Here is a 24,164-nt window from a genome sequence, read left to right as displayed (position 1 = left end):
TGGAAAAAGAAAAATATTATCCATGATTGAAGAGATATCCAACGTCATTCAGCCTAGTCGCGGAAACGTCCTTTTGCTATTTTTTTTATATAGGTCAGATAAATCTGTCGACTGTCAGTTTTATCTTGTCTGACCCACTCCCCCCTCGGTAGCGTACTTAATGTATACAAGCCTCGGATTAGCCTTTGGATAGTGTAATGAGTCAACACTACTTGGCTAAAACAGCATTATTTTAGCCCCCATTCTGCTAGATGAGGGTATGCCCCCCAAAATCGGCCGCCACTTTTTTTTTTTTGGGGGGGGGGGTCGGTTAACCCCCTTCTGCTGCTATGTATCAGTAAAGCGTAATACTTCCAGTAATTTACAAAGAGTAGTAACAATAAACTTGTATTAATAGGCAATGGACAATGGACTTTTATGGATGAAAGTCCATCACATAAGCTTTCTATGTCTGAAAATATAAAAACTACCAGTAGGGATGGGGAAAAGGGGATACCTCAAAATATGTGCTAAATTATTCAAAGATGAAACAAAAGACAACACATTTGTTCAAATAGGAATGCACGAGACAAAGGTAGTCAATGTGACCAATTTTTACAACTTCATTTGAACTGAAGTATCTCAAATCCTGACCTTCAAGCCTGAAATGTCAGTTAACATAGACAAATTTTATCACCCAGATCTCTACAGAAGGTCAATCTCTGCTACAAATTTTTCATTATATATATATATATATATATATATATATATATATATATATATATATATATATATATATATATATATATATGTATATATATTAATTTATCTACTGGTGATAGTGTTCTTACCTCTATCACTAAGTCAAAGCTTAGTCAAAAATTGGGTTATGTGCCGCATTAACCTCCAAACAGTATTTTAGGGTTGTCAACGTATTTATCTACCGTAGCTATTACATGTAACTTCATTACGGTGATGACTCAGTTTTATGAACCTGACAGTTAGACCAAGGTAGTTACAAAGCTATTGCTTACAACCTTGATGAAGGCGCAAATCCACAACAGTTCCTCAATGTTTCGAGCTTCACAAGCTCTTCGTCCGGGAAAAAAAAAACAACTTAGATATACAAGACAAAAACTGAACATAAAATCTATGAAAAATTCTGGACTCTACTTGTTAGATTCACTAAGGGATATTCGCAACAAGTGATAACACACTACAAAGTGATGCAAATATAATAGATGAGCGGGGTCTTATGTCTAACACATAGCAAGCCGTAAATTTTTACCTAATTTTAAGTTGTGAACAAAAGACATAAACACGGTAGATTAAAGGCATCTACCGGATTTGGTAAATACATTATATCCTGGTAGAGTTATGCAAGGAGGTTCTGAAAGAATGACGTTAAGATAACTGTGTGTGGAGATAATCTTCCATGTTTCATATGTATATTTTATGTGTAGTATTTATTGGATTTTCTTAATGACTCTATGCCATGTATATCTGCATTTTGTAACTGACTTTGTCCTAAATCATATTCATAATGTACCTGACTAGTGTCATTTATTTTGTAAATAACATAATTCATAACTAATTTTTCTCTGTGAGTGTGGAATAAATATTCAGATCATTATTAATGTAAACATATTTACCTGAATTTGTGCTAAAATATACAATCTTCATTCTGACTTTAGAATCTTCTAGAATGGAATATTCCTTTAAGTGACAGAGTATTTTCAGACAAAAATGTAATTGCAACCCAGGTCAGTAGAGAATTATATAATCTTGTTTATCTAAAAATTACACATTCTTGCTTCAACATCCTGAAGAATCAGTCTTATTGTTGTGATATTCAAATTCGTATTAAGTACAAATAGAAAGAGCTCATCAATATTATTCTTGGACTGTAACCTTAATTTGGAATTATAGTGAACTCAACTGGCAAATTAGCATATTCGAGACTACGGGCACATCAACACATTGAATATCTTAACTTATTTGGAATACTGCTGGATTTCAGTTGAAACTTGTTACGTTTGGATTTGTGATAGAACTTTTAGGACTATTTAGGATTTATCTGACAATAATATATGTTCTTTTTAAATTTTCACTTTTATTTTTTGGACATAAATAATTTGTTGAATTTTTACAAAACTTGGTTTTTCTCTCGATTCTGTTATTTAGTTTAAGATCAAAGAGTCGAAACATTTGGCAATCGATCAGCTACGGCAGGACTATATTTGCTAACGGTATTGTGTGCTTGCCGGTTGACCATACAGGATGACTGCTATCTTCCCATGCCTCTATCGAGATCGGGTATAACAAACTTTAAATGAAGAATGTATATTCTGTAGTATTCTTTATGCCAGAATGGAATATGGTTACTTTCATGTTTTAAGAAAAGAGGAAGTAACCTTTTTAAGTCTAATGTTATTTATGTTTGTTAAAAACCGTTATGTTATTGGCACAACTGTCATTTCCTGCCGAGTTCAAACGTTCAACTTTGATATGTCAATAATTTGCATAATCAGTTACCGTCCCCGGTTAGTATTTCCAACATAGCATAAATCCAGCAAAGACTTGACAGATGAATTTCAGTTTTCAATTTAAGCAATTCAAACCACAAATAGCATTTATCAAACATTCTAAACATTTACTGTCAAATATCGAAACAACTATTAAAGAGATGATCTAATTAAAGAAGACATACATAACCATCACTGTCTAAAATGAAGGTGCTTTGTGTTTGCTTTTCAGCTTTTCAACCATGAACATGATGGAAAATCAGAATACATCTACTAATGATGCTTAAATTCACTGAAGCGTTTGTATAATCAATATGTCTCTCAGTCGAGGTCTAATAACCTCTCTTAATACCGAGCACATTCCATCTGGAAGTAGTCGATGCCAAAATATCAGAGGAACGCTTACTAAGAAGGAAAAGGCACTTCTAAAACTTCCTTCTCCTCTTAGAAGAATAAAATTAAGGCTCTAACTGGGTAAAGAAATATATATATCTTCACACCATCAACATCACATACATGGCTGAGATTGTTGTTGTTGTCGTTGGGTTTAACGCCATTTTTGAGCACACGATAGGCTATACATGGCGGCCAGTATTAATGGTGGAGGAAGAACCCGGGAAAACCCCGGGAAGAACCACCGACCCACGAGAAGCTACTGGCAAGCTTTCTCACATACCCACATTGGCCGAATCCGGGACTCGAACCTATACAGACAGAGGTGAACATGGCTGAGATTGGGAATCTTAGTATGACGCGGAGCTACAGGAGGTAACTGATACTTAGCCTCTAACAACGATTGGCAAAGAAACGAAACCGAAACACACAATTACCGCTGAACCATCAACAACCACTTCCCACTAACCAGACATGAAGCTGGCTCCTCATCCTTAGTGAAATTTCAAAGAGCAGGTAAGCGGTCTTAAGGGTAAGATTCTTTAAGGAAACTTCACTAAAGGGTTCATAAGAGGGTTTTGGCAATGCCTCAAGAACACACAATATATTCGGTGTACGCATAATCGAGTTACACACCGATTTCTGAAGCTCGAAATATCTGATGAGATCATAAAGATGAGGGCCTCGCCCAAATGTCAGAAATCCTAAATAACTTAAGAGTGTTAAATAGGCTGCCCGATAGCTCTTAATAGTAGACACCAAAGCATTCTCTTACCTTGAAAAGGAAGAGTAGACAATGTATAACTCAACTTAAAGAGGGAAAGCTAGGACCAACTTGTTTCATAATGCACCAGTCACGGAAGGTTCTCGACTCTGTATCATAAATCCTGGAAGCGGATTGGTTACAAGCCTGGATGATGTAGATGGCAATCTTGCCTTAAAACTGATTTTGGCGGATTGATCACTTGCGATGGGTCAAATGTGAAAGTGGAGAATGTGTGTTTTTATATAGAGAAGAAGACCCCTCTGTTCTGTGATAGCAGGTCTCTCATCTGTGGTAATCTCCGGTCTTGCCTACCAACAGGACGAGCAGGTCATTGAACCATAAAAGTTTGGGCCATAGTGTGAGGGAGTGGGAGATACCAGGATCAGCTGAGCAGTTATTATTCTGACCTGGTCTAGAACCTGGTTAATTCTTTTGAATCGTCGGGAAAGCACTTGCATGCAGAAGTTAACATTTTAGACAGAAAAAATCCAATATGCGCACCATCTGCTCTGGTAGCGGCGAGTAATAAACGGGAGCATATTATTAAATCTTGTAGAGAAACAAGTCCTATAAGGTTCTTCGTCCCAGTTGAAAATTGACTCTGCTACCAACTGGTGCTGAGATCATTATGTGAGGACCACACAATCCCCTCTGGACCACCAGGATATTCCCCATGTGCGGAATATGGCGAACTGAGGTTGATCTCCAAGGATACCCATCAGAAGAGGTTCCAGACATTTATGCTGTGAGATGGAACTTGCATGCCTCTCTGATGACTGAGGTATTCTATTGCTGACGTGTAGTCTGCGGCAACCATAATGAAATGATGAGTTATAGGGTTTACAGGCTAGGCTAGGCTCAATACATCGCCAGTATATCCAAGTTGTTTACATGAAATATAGCTTCTTCTCAGGACCAAACACCATGAGCGCCAGTTTCTGGCTGATGATGAGCACCCATCCTGCATCTCATGCATCAATGTACATATATGAGTGAGGTTTTAGGGGATGATTTAACTCCCAATAGCAATGGTGGTGAAAACTGGATTCAAAGAAATCCTGAGTTGATTATTTATGTGGTGTCCAGTTTGCAAGAGCTACAAACTATACAAACTATAGAGGAAGCAAGTAAAATCTCACATGGGCAAGCAAGTGCGCAGCTGAGTTCCAAGTACCGGGAGAGCGAATTAATGGTGAGCGAACAAGGTCTTGATCATCATAACCATTATTCGGACCAAGATTTGGTCGATGGGGGTCTATGACAGGAGAAGATTTCCCAAACATGGAGCTGGTAACTGTCTTTTAAGGTGGAATGGACCCATACAACAGTCATGATGCACGACCAAATCCCTCTAAAAATGGTTTAGACAAGGTCATACCAGAATGCTTGGAAAAGAAAAACACTTTAGAAGAAGTTGGAACTCCCTACAGCCTGCATACTTCCTCCATGGGAAATCGGGGGAATCCAGATACTTTCTCCTTTGACTTTAACAACCATCCCATCTAGCAAACGATGGCAAGAGTAAGTTTTGAACTGGAGCTGCTTCTGATATTATTAAGGTAGCATCTACATGAAGAACTTCAGGATGTGCATGCTTCCAGGCCTCTGTCGAACAAAGTGGAGCTGGGGCCAAGGGCCGTGTTGCTGGTCCATCAAATCCAGTGAAGCAACGGAGAGGATGAGCCCTTCAACGAGCACTAAGTTTTGACAAGGTAATTACTTTGTTTTAGATGCTGTACAAAATATATGAAACATGAAAAGTCCAGTAAACGATATTTGACAATGGCTTCTTATACGGTTGTAGGATACAATTTCTTTGGGAACTTATACGAAATCTTGAGGTGTCCCATGCGAACACAAAACAAACATCACATCAAATTTCTGAATATAGAGCAAGAAACAAAGTAAAACAAGTGACGCACACTTTAGACTAGTGCTATACATAAGACTTCACGCACATACATAAATTAATATTTACATTGGCGACATATTTAGTCCTGGCTATGGTGTTAATTGGAATGCCCGATAGTTAGTCATTGGCCATTAGACCTATAGATCGCTACTGGAAACCCACAATTATGGGCTTAAAGCATTTGAGATGCAGATACAGAATAAGTAAGATCATTCCCTTAAGACGTAGATGTGGAATAAAAGACATTCTAGAAAATAACTTCCATACACTTATGGCAAAAGACATAACTTTGTTCTCTAATGTCTGCATGCTGTAGTTTCAGTTGGGAATATAGCATGGAGATATCATCATCATCATCATCATCAGTCACATAGTCTGGTAGACCGTTGGGGCACAGCACAAGGCCGAGCAACCATCTTCCTCCATTCCTCTCGATGTTCCGTGTTTCTCAGGTCAATATAGCCATATGAGCCATAGGTCATCGATTTCTAGGTCAATATAAAATATCTTTCAGCATCCGCAAAAGTCAAAGTCATATAAAGTTTTACAAAGACAACGGTTTGTCTGTTTTATTTGTTTGTCTTGTCTATCTTTTGTATTTGCCATTAAAAAAGACTCATTAGGCGTCGAACGCGCTTAGGCTAGCTAGATTCTAGTTGTGCACTGTTCCTAGTCAGTTTATTACATTTATCTTTATCAATACCTGACAAACGTGATCCCTTTCTGGATCCAGTGCACTTGAAAGGACTGTTATTCGCCATATGATCTGTATTCTATATTTATATATACATACATGCATGCAAACATACATACATACATACATACATACATACATACATACATACATACATTAGTACATACATACATACATACATACATACATACATACATATATGACAACGATTCATGCAAAACTATTTTCCAACTAGCCTTAGCGTTTTTGACTCTACAGGAGTCTTTTTCAGAGGCAAATGCAAGACAGACAAAACAAACAGATAGCACAAAAAGCATGAAGTGAAACAAATTTACATGACAATTTCTACTGGAATAAAAGCTTGAATGTTTTGATGTTTCAGTTAGTTGCCTTCAACTTGATGCTGATGCAGAAACATTTTATATTGACAGAGAAATCTGTAAAGCTAAACAAAGTCAGAGAAATAAAACTTCAGAATCTGCAACCAAGTCACTGTCCTGAAGAAACTTCAATTGACGAAACGTCTCCTAAACATAAAAGTAAGAAGAAAAATCGCCGTTAAAGGAAGTATCGTATGCTCTCCACAGCGAAAATTGATCCAATTGTTACTAGCACAGTAGTCAGAATCTCATAAGATGGAACGTACGGAAGAGCAGAAATAAACTTTAATCGAATGGTTTGAGTTTCTGTCCCCGCCCAAATACATACGACAGAGGTAAGCTGCAAAAGGACGCTAAAGACTTTAGCCTCCGAATAAGACTCAAGACTCGTTTTGCCCGGCAGCCAAAAACTGAATTAGAGGAAAATATCAGCCTCCACTAACCAATATTCCGAAAGAAAGGCAATTGGTTAGCACCAAAAAGCTCTGTTCCAAATCTGGAAGTCTCAAATCAGTTGAAAACTTCACTTCCTAAAACATCGACTATATTAGCAAATATTCTAACCTGACAAAAATAAATGCCCTAAAATCATTGAAAAACAAAATAGACACCATAATCAAGCCTGCAGATAAGGGCTCTGCTGTGGTTGTTACGAATAAAGAAGACTACATTAGTGAAGGAAATAGACAACTAAGTGATGCTAGGTTCAACCAAAATCTAGACAACGATCCAACACTGGACTATGCGAAAACCATCACAAATATTACTGACGAGGCGTATCAAATCAGGCACATAAACCAGCAAACAAAAGACTACTTAAACCCAGAAACCTGATGATAGGTAGATTTATTTCATCTACCTAAAACCCACAAACAACGAAACCCGGGCAGACCTATATTTTCCAGTAACAGGCGTCAAACGAAATATCAGAATACTTGGATCATTTCGTGAGACCACATGTCCACAAATAACCATGATATCTTCAGGACACAACAGATTACCTCATTAAAAGCAAAGTAAGCGAACCATTACTGCCAGATACATTAATTGTTTCCTTAGACGTTACATCGCTATATCTCACAACAAAGGGATACAGGCATGTAGGGAAACATGGGAAACAAGAATTGTAGACAATCCACCAGCTCACTACCAAGTAAAGCTCGTGGAGCTTGCCTTAAAACTTAATGACTTTGAATATAATTAAGAAAAGTACCTCCAAATCAATGGAACCGCAATGGGTACAAAAATGCGCCTCTCAAATGTAATATTTTTGTGGGAAGACTGGAGGGTCAACTTTTAGAATAGGTGGAACTTACACCATACCAGAGGGTATGCTTTATCGATAATATAGAAATGAAGTGGCAACATGAAATAAAAAACGATTTTATATCAAAGGCAAACGACTTCCATCCTTCATTAAAATTCATGACATAAGTCTCCAACTCAAATCACGTTTACCTGGATAGAACAACCAGACTGGTAGAAAACAAACTCCATAACGACATCTACTCAAAACCAACTGATAAACACCAGCATCTTCTTTTAACCAAAACACTGCATTCGGAACATACCATATAGCCAGGCACTGATGATACTCAGAATCTGCTCCGACGATGAAACATTCCAAAAAAGATCTGAAGAGTTATATGAACATTTAATTAAACGAGGCTACGACAAAGACCTGATAGCGGAGGCAACCCAAAGGGTTAAACAAGCAAACCGTAATGACCTACTAAACTCTAGAGAGACAGAAAATATTGATATGGTTACCATTTATCCTGACATACTATCCAGACAATCCCAACATAGGTAAAATCATCCGGTTACACTGGCCAATCGTGGAATCATGTGACACACTAAAGTTGATCCTCCCGAAAAAAATAGTAGTCTACCGGAGACCAAAAATCCTCAAAGACATCCTAGTCAGGGCGAAGCTAACGCCAATCACTAACCTTGACCACCCTAGTAAATTTGGCCCCTGTGGCGATAAAAGATGCAAAATCTGTCAGCTATAATTAGAGGCCAGCATATTTTCTAGCACAGCGACCAGCGAAAAGGTGAACATACATCTTCATAATAGAACACACAAAGCAGTAAATGTAATGCATCTCATCATATGTAAGATCTGTAGCCTTCAGTATGTCGGAGAAACTGAAACATTACACAAAAGAATCAGTCTTCACATATCTGTTTGAATGATAAAGAAGCTGTACAGAAGTGGAGTTGCAGAACACTTCTCTTCCCATGGCCACACATTCATTGATGTAACACTTATTTCAATTACTCACAACCCCTAAGAAAATTAATCTGGATTAACCGCCTTAGAACGTTGAAACCAGCGATTTAAACCAAGAAGACTAGAAAAAAGAAGCCACCCACAAATAAAATCATCAACTTTTTGCAACCGGCACATTTCTTTTAAATAATTCTTTCAATTTTCTTGTTAGTGTTCCGATAGCCTACAATTACTAAGCAATGAAATATCCGGGATATAATGTGCGGTGACGCAAATTTACATTTAAGATAGTGATATGGCCCATCGATTTCTGGTCAATGTTAAATATGTTTCACCACTTTACTGATTGAATTCAGACTCGTGTGGATGCTAACAATTCGAAATTGGTAGGTATTCACGATTGCAATTCACAGAAATTAATTTGCCAGTTCCACTGGAAACACATATTGCTATCGATATAGCTCCGACAATAATACCGATTTTTGAAACTACGATGGTTCATGTGGGCGTGAATCTAGTCACACCAAGACCAAAAGTCGTTGCTGCGACAAGACTGTAAATAGTATCTACGACCAAACACAAGCGTTTATATATTACGTTCATCTTGATTCTCTTGGTAATTTCTTCTCGCAGATGTTGCTCTGTTTCGATTATTTTTCTCGCGTCGGTAACGTCGAGGGCCCATCATAGTTCTTTATTAATAATACAATCGCACAGTACAATTGCATGACGGGCAGAAATCTGATCTTATCACCACAAGCCGGTGCAATGCGCACACTCACTTATAGCGAACTACCCTTTTTAGATTGGTGCAACTATCATACAATTATAGGAAATATCAGCCTCTGAAATATTTACATTTTCTGCGACAGTGCGATCTACTTGTTTAACACCTTTTCACCTGCAAACACAGTAATTACTAATTAACCCAACACCTTTTATATCTAGTGATCGTCTTTTTATGTGCACATGCCATGATTCTAAGCTGACCTCGAATTGATAGTGGTATATTAGGGTGGTTCCAAATGATAACTTCTTCTCTATTCCTCGAGAATTGGAGCAAAACTGTTATTGATATTTAAAATCCGCTGCTATTTGGTCCAATAACATCACTGCAGTAAGATTTCATGACTTGTATACAAGGACAAAAATATAATGTTAAACACAAACACCAAAGGCGGTTAAGTACCCGTCAGGATAAACGTTGAATAATTCGAACTGAATTTCATCTCTGACAACTAATGCTGTTGATAATGCAGCAGTCTAAAACGTTTATCACTGGCCGTCTTGTTAACACGCGATATTGGTGGTTCATAATCGTGATCAAGATACTTCGTATCATTGATCTACATTTCCACTCAACTCTACGTACCTTTAGTTCCCGTTAGGATAAACAAATATCTAGATTCACGTATCTTTAATATACGACTTTTAGGTCTATCAAAACCTTTTCCATAAGAGAAATGAAAAGAAGTCGACCACATGTTAAGAGAAAAATGTCAGATTTTTCTTCTCCTTCTTTGACTAATATTCTAAAATTTGACTCCATGAAGTTACTACAAGTGGGGGCACGGGAAACTTGGCGAGCTGTTGTTCCACGCATTGTTTCATTTCCACCATTCGCTATACCAACATCCTATCTAATAAACGCAACCGACACGCCGCTGTCTCTGATTCCACCATTGTCAGTGAACTCCGCCGGCTTCTTTACTGCAAAGTTGCCTTTGAACCTTACAATATACTGAATGTCCACGTTAGATGTTTTCAGTAAACCAGTTTGATCTTCACATGTTCACCTGGATCGACACAAACAAAAACACGACTAGTAAACTCGTTTAAATCGGCTTTGGTGGCGAATCTGCTCAGATCCACAGCAGATCCGTGTCATCGAGCTGAGTAATGTCCGTAAATGTTAATCGACATTTTGTATAATAATATACTTACTTTAATGTGAAATCAATACGTTTTGCGGTGTTGGTGATCGTTCCAGTGCATGCTACGCATCAGTCACAAGATAACCGCATATGAGCGATCCAACTGAGTTTGTACTAGCATAGTCCAATAAAACAATGGTTGTTGTTTAACATTTCGTCGGTAAATAATTAACAGCTTCAACTGGCGGTGCAAGTCCATACGGGTCAAAATACCAACGATTCGGAGGTGTGACCACTAATGCGACCCAATGGGTGCAGAACCTGTTAATGAGTCCAGATGGACGATGCTAGTTTCACCTGTGCGTAACGCCATCGATGCAAGTTCATTTTGCATTAGGAAACCACGAAAATGTTTAATTGCTTTTGCAATATTGGTCAACGGTGTGATCTTCTACGACCGGTAATCAAATACCTCTTCTGCCGAGGATATTCGACGACTCGTTCCTTGTAATTGAAGGCCTCTTCCTTTTTAACGGCCTTCGGCTGCCTTTTTCAAAACCATTTTAGATGAAGTTCCGACAGCCTCTAACGCTGCTGCTTTTACAACCGCTGTAGCCGATGCCGCCAACAGTGCAGGAATTTATACAAGGAATAGGAATATTTCCGCCGGTCTTTTACATTTGTGTCGCCTCAGACTTAGATAATTTGAATGTCCCTTATGTATTATTGCATTTGGTCTCATTGAGACGAGCGTGCTTTTTTCTCCACGGGGACATTTCTAATTAATTTTGCCAAAGAAAGTTTAGCGTAACCCGCAGTAGCTTTGGATTGCCTTTTTGGAGTTGATTTTCACTAAGACCGACACTCACTTCGTGATTGGACATTATTTTCTAACTACGTAACAGGTTTAATTATGAATTTTCCACCCTTGCTTCGACCCACTAACTTTTAGTCTCATTCGTCCACCAGCACCCTCCAAAAATGCAGTCTTGTCGGAAAGTATCACAGCATAACAACTATTATTAGTACCATATGAAAATAAACATAACAATGTACTGTCTAAACAACTCCAATGAAGAGTAATAAATCGGGTACAGTATGCGAAAGTCTTGCTGGGAGATTTGCAGACCCGTGTCAAGGTTTTGATGCCGGTCCATGCTCAGTCATTGATTTTGATGTGCTCATGCAGTATGAAGAGTGTCTTCTGCATAGTTAAGCCAAATTCCTTCAGAGTGTTCCTGATGACCGTTTAACGGCAAAGAAACTTTATCACTAATTTTGCTCTGGGTTTGACTACTATTTCGATCTACATTATGAGACGCCACGAACACATGCTTTGGTACAGTATGGCCATACTGGGTACTTTTTTGTATCACAATACCAGTTAGTGGGCGTGCGTCTGAGATGTGTGCGAGAAACGACAACGTGAAGTGGTTCCCTAGAGCATAAACGATAACACCCGTGATGATGTAGTCAATGAAGGGGATATTACAGGCATCCACAACGTAAGAATAACCAATACAACTTTATCATAAGCACCTCCCACACACCAAATTGCATCGTTTTTGTTGTTCTTACTAACTAAGGTGACTGTGTTTAGCTGTAATACAACCTAACAAAACTAGCGTTATGACTGTGGGGAATTGCAAAAGAAAACCTCACTGAATCATTTATGATAGACGTTTTGCAAATCCAACGTTGAACGTGAGTTGAGGTAAGTACTACAGCACAGTTTAACTCAAAAAAGAACGATTAGCAGGAGAATTTGTATGCGGTCAATGATCTGCACTACTAGCTGCATCTTTGACAAACATCGTCGTGGACCAGCTGTTCTCGTGTAATCATCGCTGTATCTGGCGAGTCCGAGAATTGTTGTGCCTACGTCAACATTGTTCAAAATTGATTCGATTTCCTTTCCATCGATGGAATATCGTGCTCTGTTACACAACACCATTATTCCGTTGTTGACAAATCCAACCCGGACACCGGTGGATAATCAGCATCGCCGGCCTGTATCAGCTTCCCCTCGACGTCCAAGAATGCCTCACATGGATAGAACCTGTACTGGCAAAAACGTTTCTGTTTTTAATTGATTGGAATCTCTGGACGGATTTGAACAGTACTGAAAATCTCTCTTGCTTCGATCCACTAAGACAGGCAAGCCCATATCAAATGCTGAATCAGATATATCTCTGAACTGAGCCATGGCAAAACTATAAATTATTGATTGTGTTGAACACCACATGCCGTCCAAATCCACATCTTATTGCCAGATTTGTAATTACTGAATCTGACAATCGTTGTTGAACGGCTTCGGTAATGACTTTACTAACTGTAGGTAACATTGATTGTGTCGATGATAACGTAACTGTGTTTGAAGGTGCACGTGTAAATAATAGTCGTAGGCTATCTTGAATCGACTGAGCTGCCTGATATCCCTGTTGTTTCAATCGATCCGCTGTAGCGCTTTAATTGCTCTCAACGACTCGCATTCCAAACTGTTTAGCGATGGATATAGCCCATGATGGAAACTCAAATATGTAACAGTCGATTACTATGGCATGGAAGATACACAGGTGCGGCCAGTGTAATCGATATCAAATCAACAGGTTCCGCGGTTGGCGTAAACGCAATCAAAATACGACATTAAACAACTACACATGTCGTTACGCACCATCATTCATAACTACCACTGTCGGCATCACAAGTTAAATTGACTTGCGTTGTTACGTAAAAGTCGTTGATCATCTGAAATGTTTTAGACCAACCTAAAATTGGTCTTACTGACGACTGCGCAATATCAACCGTATACCTTTGAGATTTTATATAGATAACAGAACTGAGTGTAGGTTCATATGCATGTGTGGAAATTTTAAAGTCTTTACCGGTTACGAAACTGCTACGTAACCAAATTTCTTCATCGCTCGAGGTTATGTCGAATGCACCGGCAGGAAGTTCAATAGTACAGCAGGTGGCGTCAGTTTCTGCTGAAAACACGAATGTGATATTCGCGGGCAGACCACCAAACGGTTGTTATCGGATATTAGACCAACAATAATACACTCGCAACTACGCAAGCGTGCGCGATTCCACGGGGGTTATAGGTGCAGAAAAAGTCACACTAAAATTAGGTTTTTTGGATAAGATTGTAATCATCGAGATAACACTCTGGGTTGTGTTTGCAACGCGTTGCATTTAAGCATCGACTTCACGCAACACATGCACCGTCTTAATCGTTCAGACATCATTGCCAGTGAACCAACTTCGTTCATCGTATAGATCACGAATATCTACATGTTCATGTATCAACGAGCGATATGTGTCTCTGAGTATGATGTGACTGAAAAACAACCACTGACAAATCGATGCTGCTTCATTGACAACTTTGGGTGCATTGTTGCATGTAAGATATGATCCAACTAGTATTCCCAATCGATCCGCGAGGTCGTTAGAGTCACACAGTCCATCAATGCCCTGTCCATGTTTTAGTCGTCTCTCCGTCTACTCCTGCATTTCTTTTCTTTTTTTTTTGCCCTCGCCACGTTTTTCGCTTTTTACTTGTTCCTCAACATATTTAATTTTTTTCTCCCCTTGCAGGTGCGGGTGGACGTGTTGGTGCTACATGTCGCTGCCACTTTTGTTGTTGCCGTAGATCTTTATCTGAATTGGTTAGACTGTTGCCCATTGGGGGGTGGGGTGGGGAACACCTGTCCGCCAGCCAAGCCGTTTAAGATTCTGCTTTAAGCTTTTGTAGTTGTTTCTGCCTTTTTGTTTGCTTGTATCGCTATTGTTTGTATTACTCAGATGAGCTAAATAGGAAGTTGCTGTGGTTGTGGATCCAATAGACCCCATCATCCCATATATTCTTGCCATAAAATTACACGTTCTTTAATCTTTCCACTCTAAAAGCATCAAGGGTTTCCGCAAAATAATCCCACAGATCACCAGTAGCTTGTTTCTTTCCAGTAAACTCCCTAAATACCATTTTAGGCCATTCAAGAAACATGGTTTTATAAAATGTCTTTGGTGACAATTTTATCCTGTACTCCTTCAATTTGGAATGTCTGCTATGAGCAGCAAGTGCAGGTTTTGTGAGGATCAGCTAGCGCATATTTTTCATGAAAGAATTGAGGCTGTGTTAACATCTGCGGCTTGTACTGTTAATAAGTACATGGGTACACCAACGGTTTCTCAAATTTTATAAACGTGCCAGTGCAGCCAAGGTCGCTCATGGAATTGCTCGATCATGGTTAGCCAAACAAGCGTTGTAGCAAATGTACCTGCCAGTGCCAAAAAAGATTTCACATGATTGGTTTGATGTCCAAATACCTAATGAGGTTCATTTGGCTGATGTGTTGTTTCTTCAACACCATCGTGTTCGTAAAAATAAGGTAAATTACGCACCTATATGTACGCGCTTACCGTTGTTTCTGTGGCTAGTAGATACAAAGAAGCGGAGCTGTGGACACCAAAAGATTATGACAGTGTCGCAGATGCACTCGAATGTATTTATGCACGAGGACCGCTCACGTGGCCACGACTGTTGCAAATATGTCCTGATAAAGAATTTATTGGATCTGTGAATGTGATGCTGACCAAACACCAATGTCGGACATGTGCACATCTTGACCAAGCTATTGTGGAGTGATTTAATCGTACTCGTGCACAATGGTTATTCGAACATAATTATGCGCAGGAATTGTTAATGACGCCAGAGTGGTCACAAACTGTAGAGCGGTCTAACGAATGGATAACCTGACTTGCATTAGTCATAGCAGTATTGGACAATGAAGCCACGCGCAAGTCCCATTTCTAAGGTGACTCCCAAGTTATGCAATTTATCAATGTGCACCAATTATGTTTCTGAAAATGCATATAACAGTGTGTGCCTCCTTGATAAATCTGTATGATACTTTCAAGCGTTACAGTGAGCTCAGTTTTTCCCTTCCAATTTTAATATCCCAGTCTCTTGATATTAATGCTGCTGTTAGAGACTTCCATAACTTTCCTCAGTTTTCTCTGAGACTTGATTGCCTCACTACTGCTCGACATTTCTGTATAAACGCACCCAAGCATTCTTCAGTACGAAAATATTCACAACTCAACTATATGTTTCTTTTTTGCCAGTACAAAATTATTAGCCAGTGAAACTTCCATGTACATTATACCACACTGCGTAGGTAGTGATGTGGGGAATATCAATATACAACTTCTGCTGATAGTACATCTACAATCAGTAATACAGGCCAGTCTGTATGTAGTATTGATCGGTAACTCGGTAACACCACCTTCACAAGTAGTATCAAAGGCTGAGTTTTATCCATTTGTTAAAAACCCTTTGGGACACTGACATCCGTCGTTGACTCTACCCACCCACCCACCCACCCCATGACTGGGTCACGTGTTTACAAAATTAAGCATGATAAGCATGCAATGGTCGCATAAGGGCTAGTTATGTAATGGAGGTAAAGGCGAGGACAGATGGCAGGGACCCAAAAGGGACAATAAATCCAAACGCACACTTTCGAACTACTCAAATCTAATTTACTATCATAAAATCAAGCTATGTTTTGAATTCTTGCTTTCAAATAAGACCTCACAAACTTGATAACCAATTTAGTGCGTAATCTACGCCCAATAATTATTCTCAATTTGGGAACCTGAAATTCGCAGATTTTTTAAAATACAAATCCGAAGATAATGAGACGGAGCTAAAAGGCTGGAGAATCTGGACATTTGGTATGTATGTATGTATGTATGTTTTCTGATTTGTATGCATGTATGTATATATATGCGTGCGTTCATGTTTGCCTATCGATCTATCTTTTTCAAATAAGTTCATGCTTCAAGCCTTTTTTGTGTGTGTTTGTGAAAGAGTGAAAGAAACCTGCCAAGATAATTTTGATTTCAATGTAACATTTATACCCAGTTTAAGATTTTTCTTCAAACCAAAAGAAAAAAAAACAACAGTTTGATCCAAAATATTGAAGATTGAAATCCATTTCGAAGTTTTCAATATAAAAAAACGGAGACAAAAATTTTTAAAATCAATTTTAAACTTTCAAAATTGGGAAAAACGGAGACATTTTCATTAATTAAACTTTTATCTTCTATTTCAGCAGTATAGTAGTGTAAGCTATTTTATCTAAACTGCCGCGGTCCTGTGACACAGATATCCCATATTTTGTACGCTTTGCTTGATCGGCACATACATTGGTAACTCCCGTAACAGAACCACCTCATCCTCAGTGACTAACTATAAAGCATACACTGGAGGACATCGGAGGTGTTAATAGAGAAAATGTAAAGTAAAAATAAAATGATCTACACTTAGTACCAGTAATAATAATAATAATAATCATGCATTGTTTACGTACTTTTCTAAAAATCCTCAGTTTAATATGACAGGAGAGAATATGGCTGTCGTAGAGGATTTCCTTAGGCATACATCGGGCCTACACAAGAAAATCTAAACCAAGTTCAAATAGGATAGATAAGTAAGTGTCCTTTGTTACATCTATCTCCACCTCTCTAATATTACTAAGATGTAAAAGAGAAGCTCTACGTTGATAATTCGAAATTTTGTTTTGAACACGAAGACGATAAATTATTAATTCGTATAAAAACTATCTACCATTTGATCTTCTTCTCCTGGGTTAACATACTCTTTTCCTGGAAGTAGTGGCGGCGGCCCGGTCAGTACGATACCTTTGTCACCTGAAATTACAAATACAGCCATGATGTTGGTTGATTTTAATGGCACATTTAATAAATTATTGGCTATGTCATACCGACGAAATGAGAGTTACGTACCTTTCATGAGGACGCATAGAGGCAGCCGGCACTGGCTGACCCAGGCAGATATCAAATTTGCGTCCTTTGAATTGCCAGTCGAACTCTCTATCAAATGAGCTACCTCGACTCTCACAAATACAGATAAAGAAGGGGAGACTCCTTGGTGCTGTGGTGACATGCTCATTTGTAGCGATCTTACGGTGATAGACTTCTGTTCCAAGTTGCACAATGTCTTATGTAAGTGACATCCATCCAGTTTAAATTTTCTCATTTATTCAACCTGTTATGCCAAAAGGCGCAACTATCCTAGCAGACAGAAAGCAAGTGACCGCAACGTAGTGTTAGAATAGGTAGCGAAATCTGACTGATATCACACGAATAAATGAAGAGAAGGTGTGGATTGTTTAAGGCACAAGTAGGTATTTTAGTCCAGAGCTGTAGGACATACTACCGTGGCCGATCAAGACTGACCTTATATCAGGATTCAGATCCTTTCGGTCGCCAGTCTGGCACGCTTCCAAGGAGCCACTGCCTCTTTAGACATGCAGGAAGGGGCATCGGGCCCTTTCTAAGTTCACAAGCCAGCATGTAGTAAGAAATGAAACCAGAACTATTTTTTAAATTTTAAAAATATTTTTGTAATTATTTTAATATCAATCAATACTCTATCCATGTGTGTAGTACATAAATCTTGCGTTCATACTGTAACAGCTAACCACTAAGCAGACTTGTACAGTAGTATAAGCATACAAGAGTGTATAAGCTCTCAAGTATCTATTTTACCATAGTACAATAAGCAATGTTTATAATTATAAAGGCAATATAGTTATACATATTACTCATTGAATAGTTACCCAAGCTCTTAATGACATAAACATATCTACCAAGTTTTATCAAATTCTGAAGAGAATCACACACCCTTGAGTGGTAACAAAAAGCTATCAGATACCGATCCGCTTATCAATATGTGCAGATCTCACTTATATAACTTGCCTATGACTGTGGTGATAAGGCTTATGTACCAAGCTGGTACGAAATTGGATCAAAATTCGGTCTCTAGAGTAGTGATAAGTTGTGCCAATAACTTACAACACGTCCATATAAATATGCATAGATCTTATTTTCAATCACATTCATCCATCATGCCCACGACTTTGATCAAAATCTGATTAGAAATATCAGATAGAAGATCACCTTAATATGCTTTTTTTATATCCTGATAATATAAGCCCATTTCTCAAGACTGATCGATTACGACTGATAAGATCTGCCACTCATTTGCAAGATCACATCGAGCAATGCGTAGACCTCCCTCATATTTTTTCTTATTGACTATCTTAATGATATAAGCATATATACCACTTTTGATCACAATTAAATAAAAAAAAAATAAGTTGCTAGAGTGCCAACAAGCTCAGTGACTAATAATTGTACTCCACCTAGATCTTGGCAGTATGTCAACTTACCAAGCTCGATACAAATAAAATAAGAACAGTCTCTTGAGTGGCTTAGCCAATCAGATGCAAGATCGACTCATTACTATATGTATATCCATCTTGTCCAAGATCTTGATGATATAAGCGTATATTTCAAGTTTAATTCAAAACTTTGGTCGATAAAAACTCAAACAACTAGGCACAAGATTACCGTAGTTAAAATATGTGGATCTCGCTCATTATCGAACCTATCCGAGATCTTAAAGATATAAGCATGCATTCCATGTTTGTGTTAAACTGGATAAAAGGTACGGCCTCCACAGTGGTAGAAACCTCATCCAATCAAATATAAAGTCTACTCATTAATATGTATGATTGCGTTCATCATCAAACTCATCCGAGATCTTGATGATATAACCTTATATTCCAAGTTTGATCTGAACTGGAGTAGAAATATGTCCTTCATAGTACTAACAAGTTCAGTCAATCGGATGCAAGATCACCTCATTAATATGCGTGGATTTCGCGCATTATAAGCATATTACCAAGTTTAATCAAATCCATGAAGAAATGTATCTTCAGGAGTATTGAAAACCTCAGCCAATCTTCTCACTAATATGTATTGATAACGCCGGTCATCAAACTTTGCCCCATATCAGGATGATGTAAGCCCATATTCCAGGTCTGATCAAACTCTGACCATAAATATTGCCCACAGAGGGGATAAAGAGCAATTGTTACCGTATGATACACGATCCCACATTTAAACTTCCTAATAGCCAAGAGCATAAATGCATACATATATAACCTCACACCCTGCTGAATCCTAAATGCATGTCAACGTACATGCATTGTTGTGGCTTGAACAAGGATTTAGCAAACTACAAATTTTGTTTAAAGATATTGTATTGCCATAAATGTTGAAAATGAGTCGGTCTACAAGTTCTCGAAACATGGAACAAGTTTTTCCCCTACAATTGATAATAAAATTACATGGATCTCGGCACTAAATTGATATGATTTTATATAATTATGTGTAATCGCATGCATGAATAATTAAGTCACTGAGAGAGAGAGAGAGAGAGAGAGAGAGCTTAATGATCATGACTGAAATTGACCAAAAGTACATACACCAAAAAAATGACTAAAACAGCCAAAAATGAAGAACACCTTATGTTTGTTTATGAAAATGGCAGTACTGAGCTGAGTAGAGAAATACAATTTGGAATACTCTTTAATTGTATAATGGGTTTCGTGCTATTAATGTATGTTTGGAACAAGTCATAGAAACGAATATTATTAACAGTAAAAAAAAAAATATGATCTAAACAACAAAGTATTTGTCGTCGTTGTATAAAAGACGATTTAGATTTTCATCCAATTTCCAAAGCTGTTCAGTATAGTATTTGCAAGTAAATGTGTATTGGTATGGATTTTCTATATCATCACCACGCGTACACGATGGATTATCTCTAAACTGATTAGAAATATAAACCATTATGTAAATCACCATAGTATGTCTATTTCTAGTATACAGAATAGATAATTTACTGCTTCAACTAAGAAATGGGCAGGCTCTTGGGTTGTCTTGGACTTTGTTTTACTTCTGAAGATAGAATAATTACTTTGACCTTTGTTGAATCCGGGTATGAATTCCAAGAAGAGTGTATAAATTAGTTTCTACTTGTTTCGAGTCTAGCATTAGTTCCCATAACATTATTCTCATTACTAAGAATATATCCGTTTGTCTCAAGAACCAGTGGTGGTACAAGTTAGGAAATATATGAAGGAGAGACACTATATAATTTTATAAAAGTAACACAGTTTATGAAACTTTCATCTATCTGACGCGATATTAAATTGACATGCTTACCCGCCATTCCCAATCTTGCAGTCCAAGCAGAACAAGAACTTTCAAGTTATTCTTCGAAAAACACCGTCATATAGAATATTCTTACAGAGTATAAATCCAGCTGTGGAGGGTTTCTCGAGAGGTTAGTGTAATCTTGAACATTTGAGCGTGTTGTTTACCCAGGCAAATGCAATATATGAGCATATGATAGGTGGACTTTGGCTATCACCGTATATATTGCAGTGAAAGAAACTGACAAGTGGTGGTGTTCGGACTATCTTCATAAATATATCGCCCTGTTTTAATCCGCCTCGTTTGTCCAGAGGTAATATTTAGTTGATACTAATATTCCACGTCGTCAATCAATCTTACTTAGTACATCTTATCTGTTAAATCAAGTCACGGTGACTCAGTGGTTAGTGTGCCAGATTCGCGACCGAAAGGGTGCAAATTTGAATCTTGTCATTGGATCTACCTGAATTGCATTAACTATGGTAATCCAGTCGTTCAGCTCCCAAGCTTGTATGGGTATAGTGGGTAGCTGGAGTTCTGATCTCAGCTATACATATTCATCGCTATTTCTCGCGTTTAGTTACTTACGGTCGACCCAAGGAGCCTTTCATAGAATATTTCCGTATAAAATCAAATATTTTATAACTCTTAAATCAACATGGAATAAATGTCACATTTTTCGAATAACCATAAATATCGAGGAACCAGTCAGGCCAAAGTTGAACTGAACAACATTACCATCTTATGAATAGTATAGTGAAATGGGGATTCTGGCTCACCAACCCGTAGAAGGGATTTTTCTTATTTTTATTACCACTACAGGCCTCAAATCTTGATAAAACCCCTGTTGCGGCAACGGGGTCTAAAATCTCTATGGGAAATTCCAATGTTAAAAGCTGGCTCAGTGGTCAATTTTTTATAAGGCTTGGTTAGTCAAACTGAGGCCTATACAATTTTTCATTTTGGGGTACCTAAAGTATACTAAAATTAAAAAAACAACAGCTGCAGAAAAAGACAACTCCGTACAGAAGCCAATTCGTGGTAATCTAACTAGAAATCTGAATTTGGTGAAATTTTGAGTTAACTCGAGATTTGCCGCGGAGACAGCTCCACGAAGACTTTTTCAGGTATCCTGGGAGGGCTCAGATTGGGAAACTGAGGGTTTATACCTGGAAAGAAACTCTCAGCGGTCGGTGGTCTTTCGCTGATAACAAATTTTTTATTTCTGTTTCGGTGATAGGTTAGAACGGCTCTGTAAGCCTTTCCGCCGCAGTTATTACAAATATGTATTTTTCCGCGAACACCGACTCCGCATTTAAGACCAGGATGAGTACCCGCGTTAGAACTTTTTCGAAGTAAATAAGAATGAGCACCGCAATAATCTCTGATACAGTCTTTGCCACATCGATTTGTGGTTCCTGCGATCAACCATTGACAGGTGTGTAGATCATACATTATACTCTTTTACGTTTTTCTTAATTAGGTTTTTAGTTTAAAGATAAATCTGCTTTAAAAAATATGGTAAGTAGTAATTAAACGAATAGTGTTTTATATAACAAAAAATGAACTCGTCCAAAGTTCAAGAAACGCAGTCTAAAATGACTAGACAGCAATATGCTCGCAAACTCGTGGATAAATGCCGTGAATTAACCAAGTCAGATGCACCGTGGCCACGATCCAACGCGCAACTGGCTGAACTATCTGCGAGAATCGAAAATATCAAGAAACACCAAAGTGTTATGAAACAATTGTTACAACGAAAAGGTGGATTTACCATCGATGAATCGTTTAGCGGTCGTGACAGGTTTATAAAATTTATTCCGCGGTCAGAGAAATTTAATCATTTTACGCTTCATGACCTAACTAAGATTATAAATAAAGCGATTCCGAAAGTGTTATTGGTTCATCCAGCGATAAAAGTGACTGTCATGACAACATCGATATGTACAAAGCGACTAATCCCGCGGATAGACAAATGACTGGTCTTAGATCGCACACTAAAATTGTATATCGCGATACAGACTTAAATGAAATCGCTAATGGCGCTTATCAAGACATTTCATCAACTGTCGATAAATTTACATCATATGGATCTGGCTGGGTCATAGACAAGATTAATCACATTTTGATATCCGCACACGCGTTCGAAATACAGAAAGGTGGATCTTACAAAAAACTACCACAAAAGATTATCAACACAAAATCCTGTGTGAACTTAAAAAGCTCTGATGAGAAATATGTCCTCTGGGCGCTGTTGTCAGCGTTGTTTTCCGCAGATGATAACGCAGATCGAGTAAGTAAATATTTACCGTATCAAGGTTACATCAACATGACCGGGATTGATTACCCAACTCCGGCAACGCAGATATCACAAATCGAAAAACAAAATCCAACATTGTTTCCCAGTGGGGTCAATGTGTTCTCGTTGGATGATTCGTTGAGGCCTTTTCCAATAAGAATCTCACCGGCATCTAAACACGTCACAGACGACTCTGTGATAAATCTATTATGGTTTGACAATCATTATGTTTGGATAAAAGATTTCGGCAGATTTGTGAGATCAAGTATGACAGCGCATATAAACAAAATTTAGTTTTGCTACAGTTGTTTATGCGGCTTTGATACGCAGCAAAAACTTATCGAGCATAATCAATACTGTTATGAAACTACAAAGACAACAACACCCGAGCAAGGAAAAAACATCTTAGAATTTAAGAAGTGGGAACGAACTATTAAGATGTTTTGTGTAATCTATGCAGACTTTGAATTCTTCGTTGTTTCTGTCAGCGATGTAAAATGTATTTGTGGACAACAACCTTGCAGATGTGGTTTTAAGACCATCCGAGTTCAGAAACATGTTCCAACATCGTATTGTCTAAACACGGTTTGTACCATCGATAAATATTCGAAGTTATCACCGGTTTACCGCGCCAATGGTATTAACGATCTTCCACCCGAAGTTCATATGTTAAAATATCTCTTTGAGGAAGAAGCTCGAATACAAAAGATAATGGACACGGGAAATTTCTTTGTAGGGTTAAATTCTTTCAAGTGCGCAGTACGATGCTGTGTTTGTAAAAAAAGATCTCAACGATGACAAGGTTCCATTTTACGATTTCGCTGCGAGAAAATATCGCCGTGCCGCACACAAAAGATGCTGTCAGATTCAAAGATTTATTGCAGTGGTCTTTCACAACCTTCGTGGGTATGACGGTCATTTTATTATTCGCGCGTTAAGTCATCCTGAAATCGTTAAATATATCAACGAGCATAAACTGCGAATCAATTGTATTCCAAACAAATCAGAGCG

The 24,164-nt window shown here is 38.1% G+C and overlaps 1 protein-coding gene across 2 annotated transcripts in view; it reads right to left on the bottom strand.

Annotated features, from left to right (window-relative positions):
• Positions 1–21,024, bottom strand: part of LOC149781391 (polyamine-transporting ATPase 13A3-like) — a 364,470-nt gene extending 343,446 nt beyond the window's left edge. For both annotated transcript variants that reach the window (XM_089935485.1, XM_089935486.1), the window contains exons 1-2: positions 20,864–21,024; positions 17,394–17,476 (exon numbers count right to left, since the gene is read on the bottom strand). In XM_089935485.1, coding sequence (XP_089791611.1) covers positions 17,394–17,476; positions 20,864–20,870 — 90 coding nt within the window. In that variant the 5' untranslated portion in view covers positions 20,871–21,024. The remainder of the gene's footprint in view (positions 1–17,393; positions 17,477–20,863) is intronic.
• Positions 21,025–24,164: the final 3,140 nt, after the last annotated feature.

Source organism: Sinohyriopsis cumingii, chromosome 15 (assembly GCF_028554795.1).
Source record: "Sinohyriopsis cumingii isolate HCF-2022 chromosome 15, ASM2855479v2, whole genome shotgun sequence".
Classification (NCBI taxonomy): domain Eukaryota; kingdom Metazoa; phylum Mollusca; class Bivalvia; order Unionida; family Unionidae; genus Sinohyriopsis; species Sinohyriopsis cumingii.
This window is presented reverse-complemented; position numbering and strand designations above follow the sequence as displayed.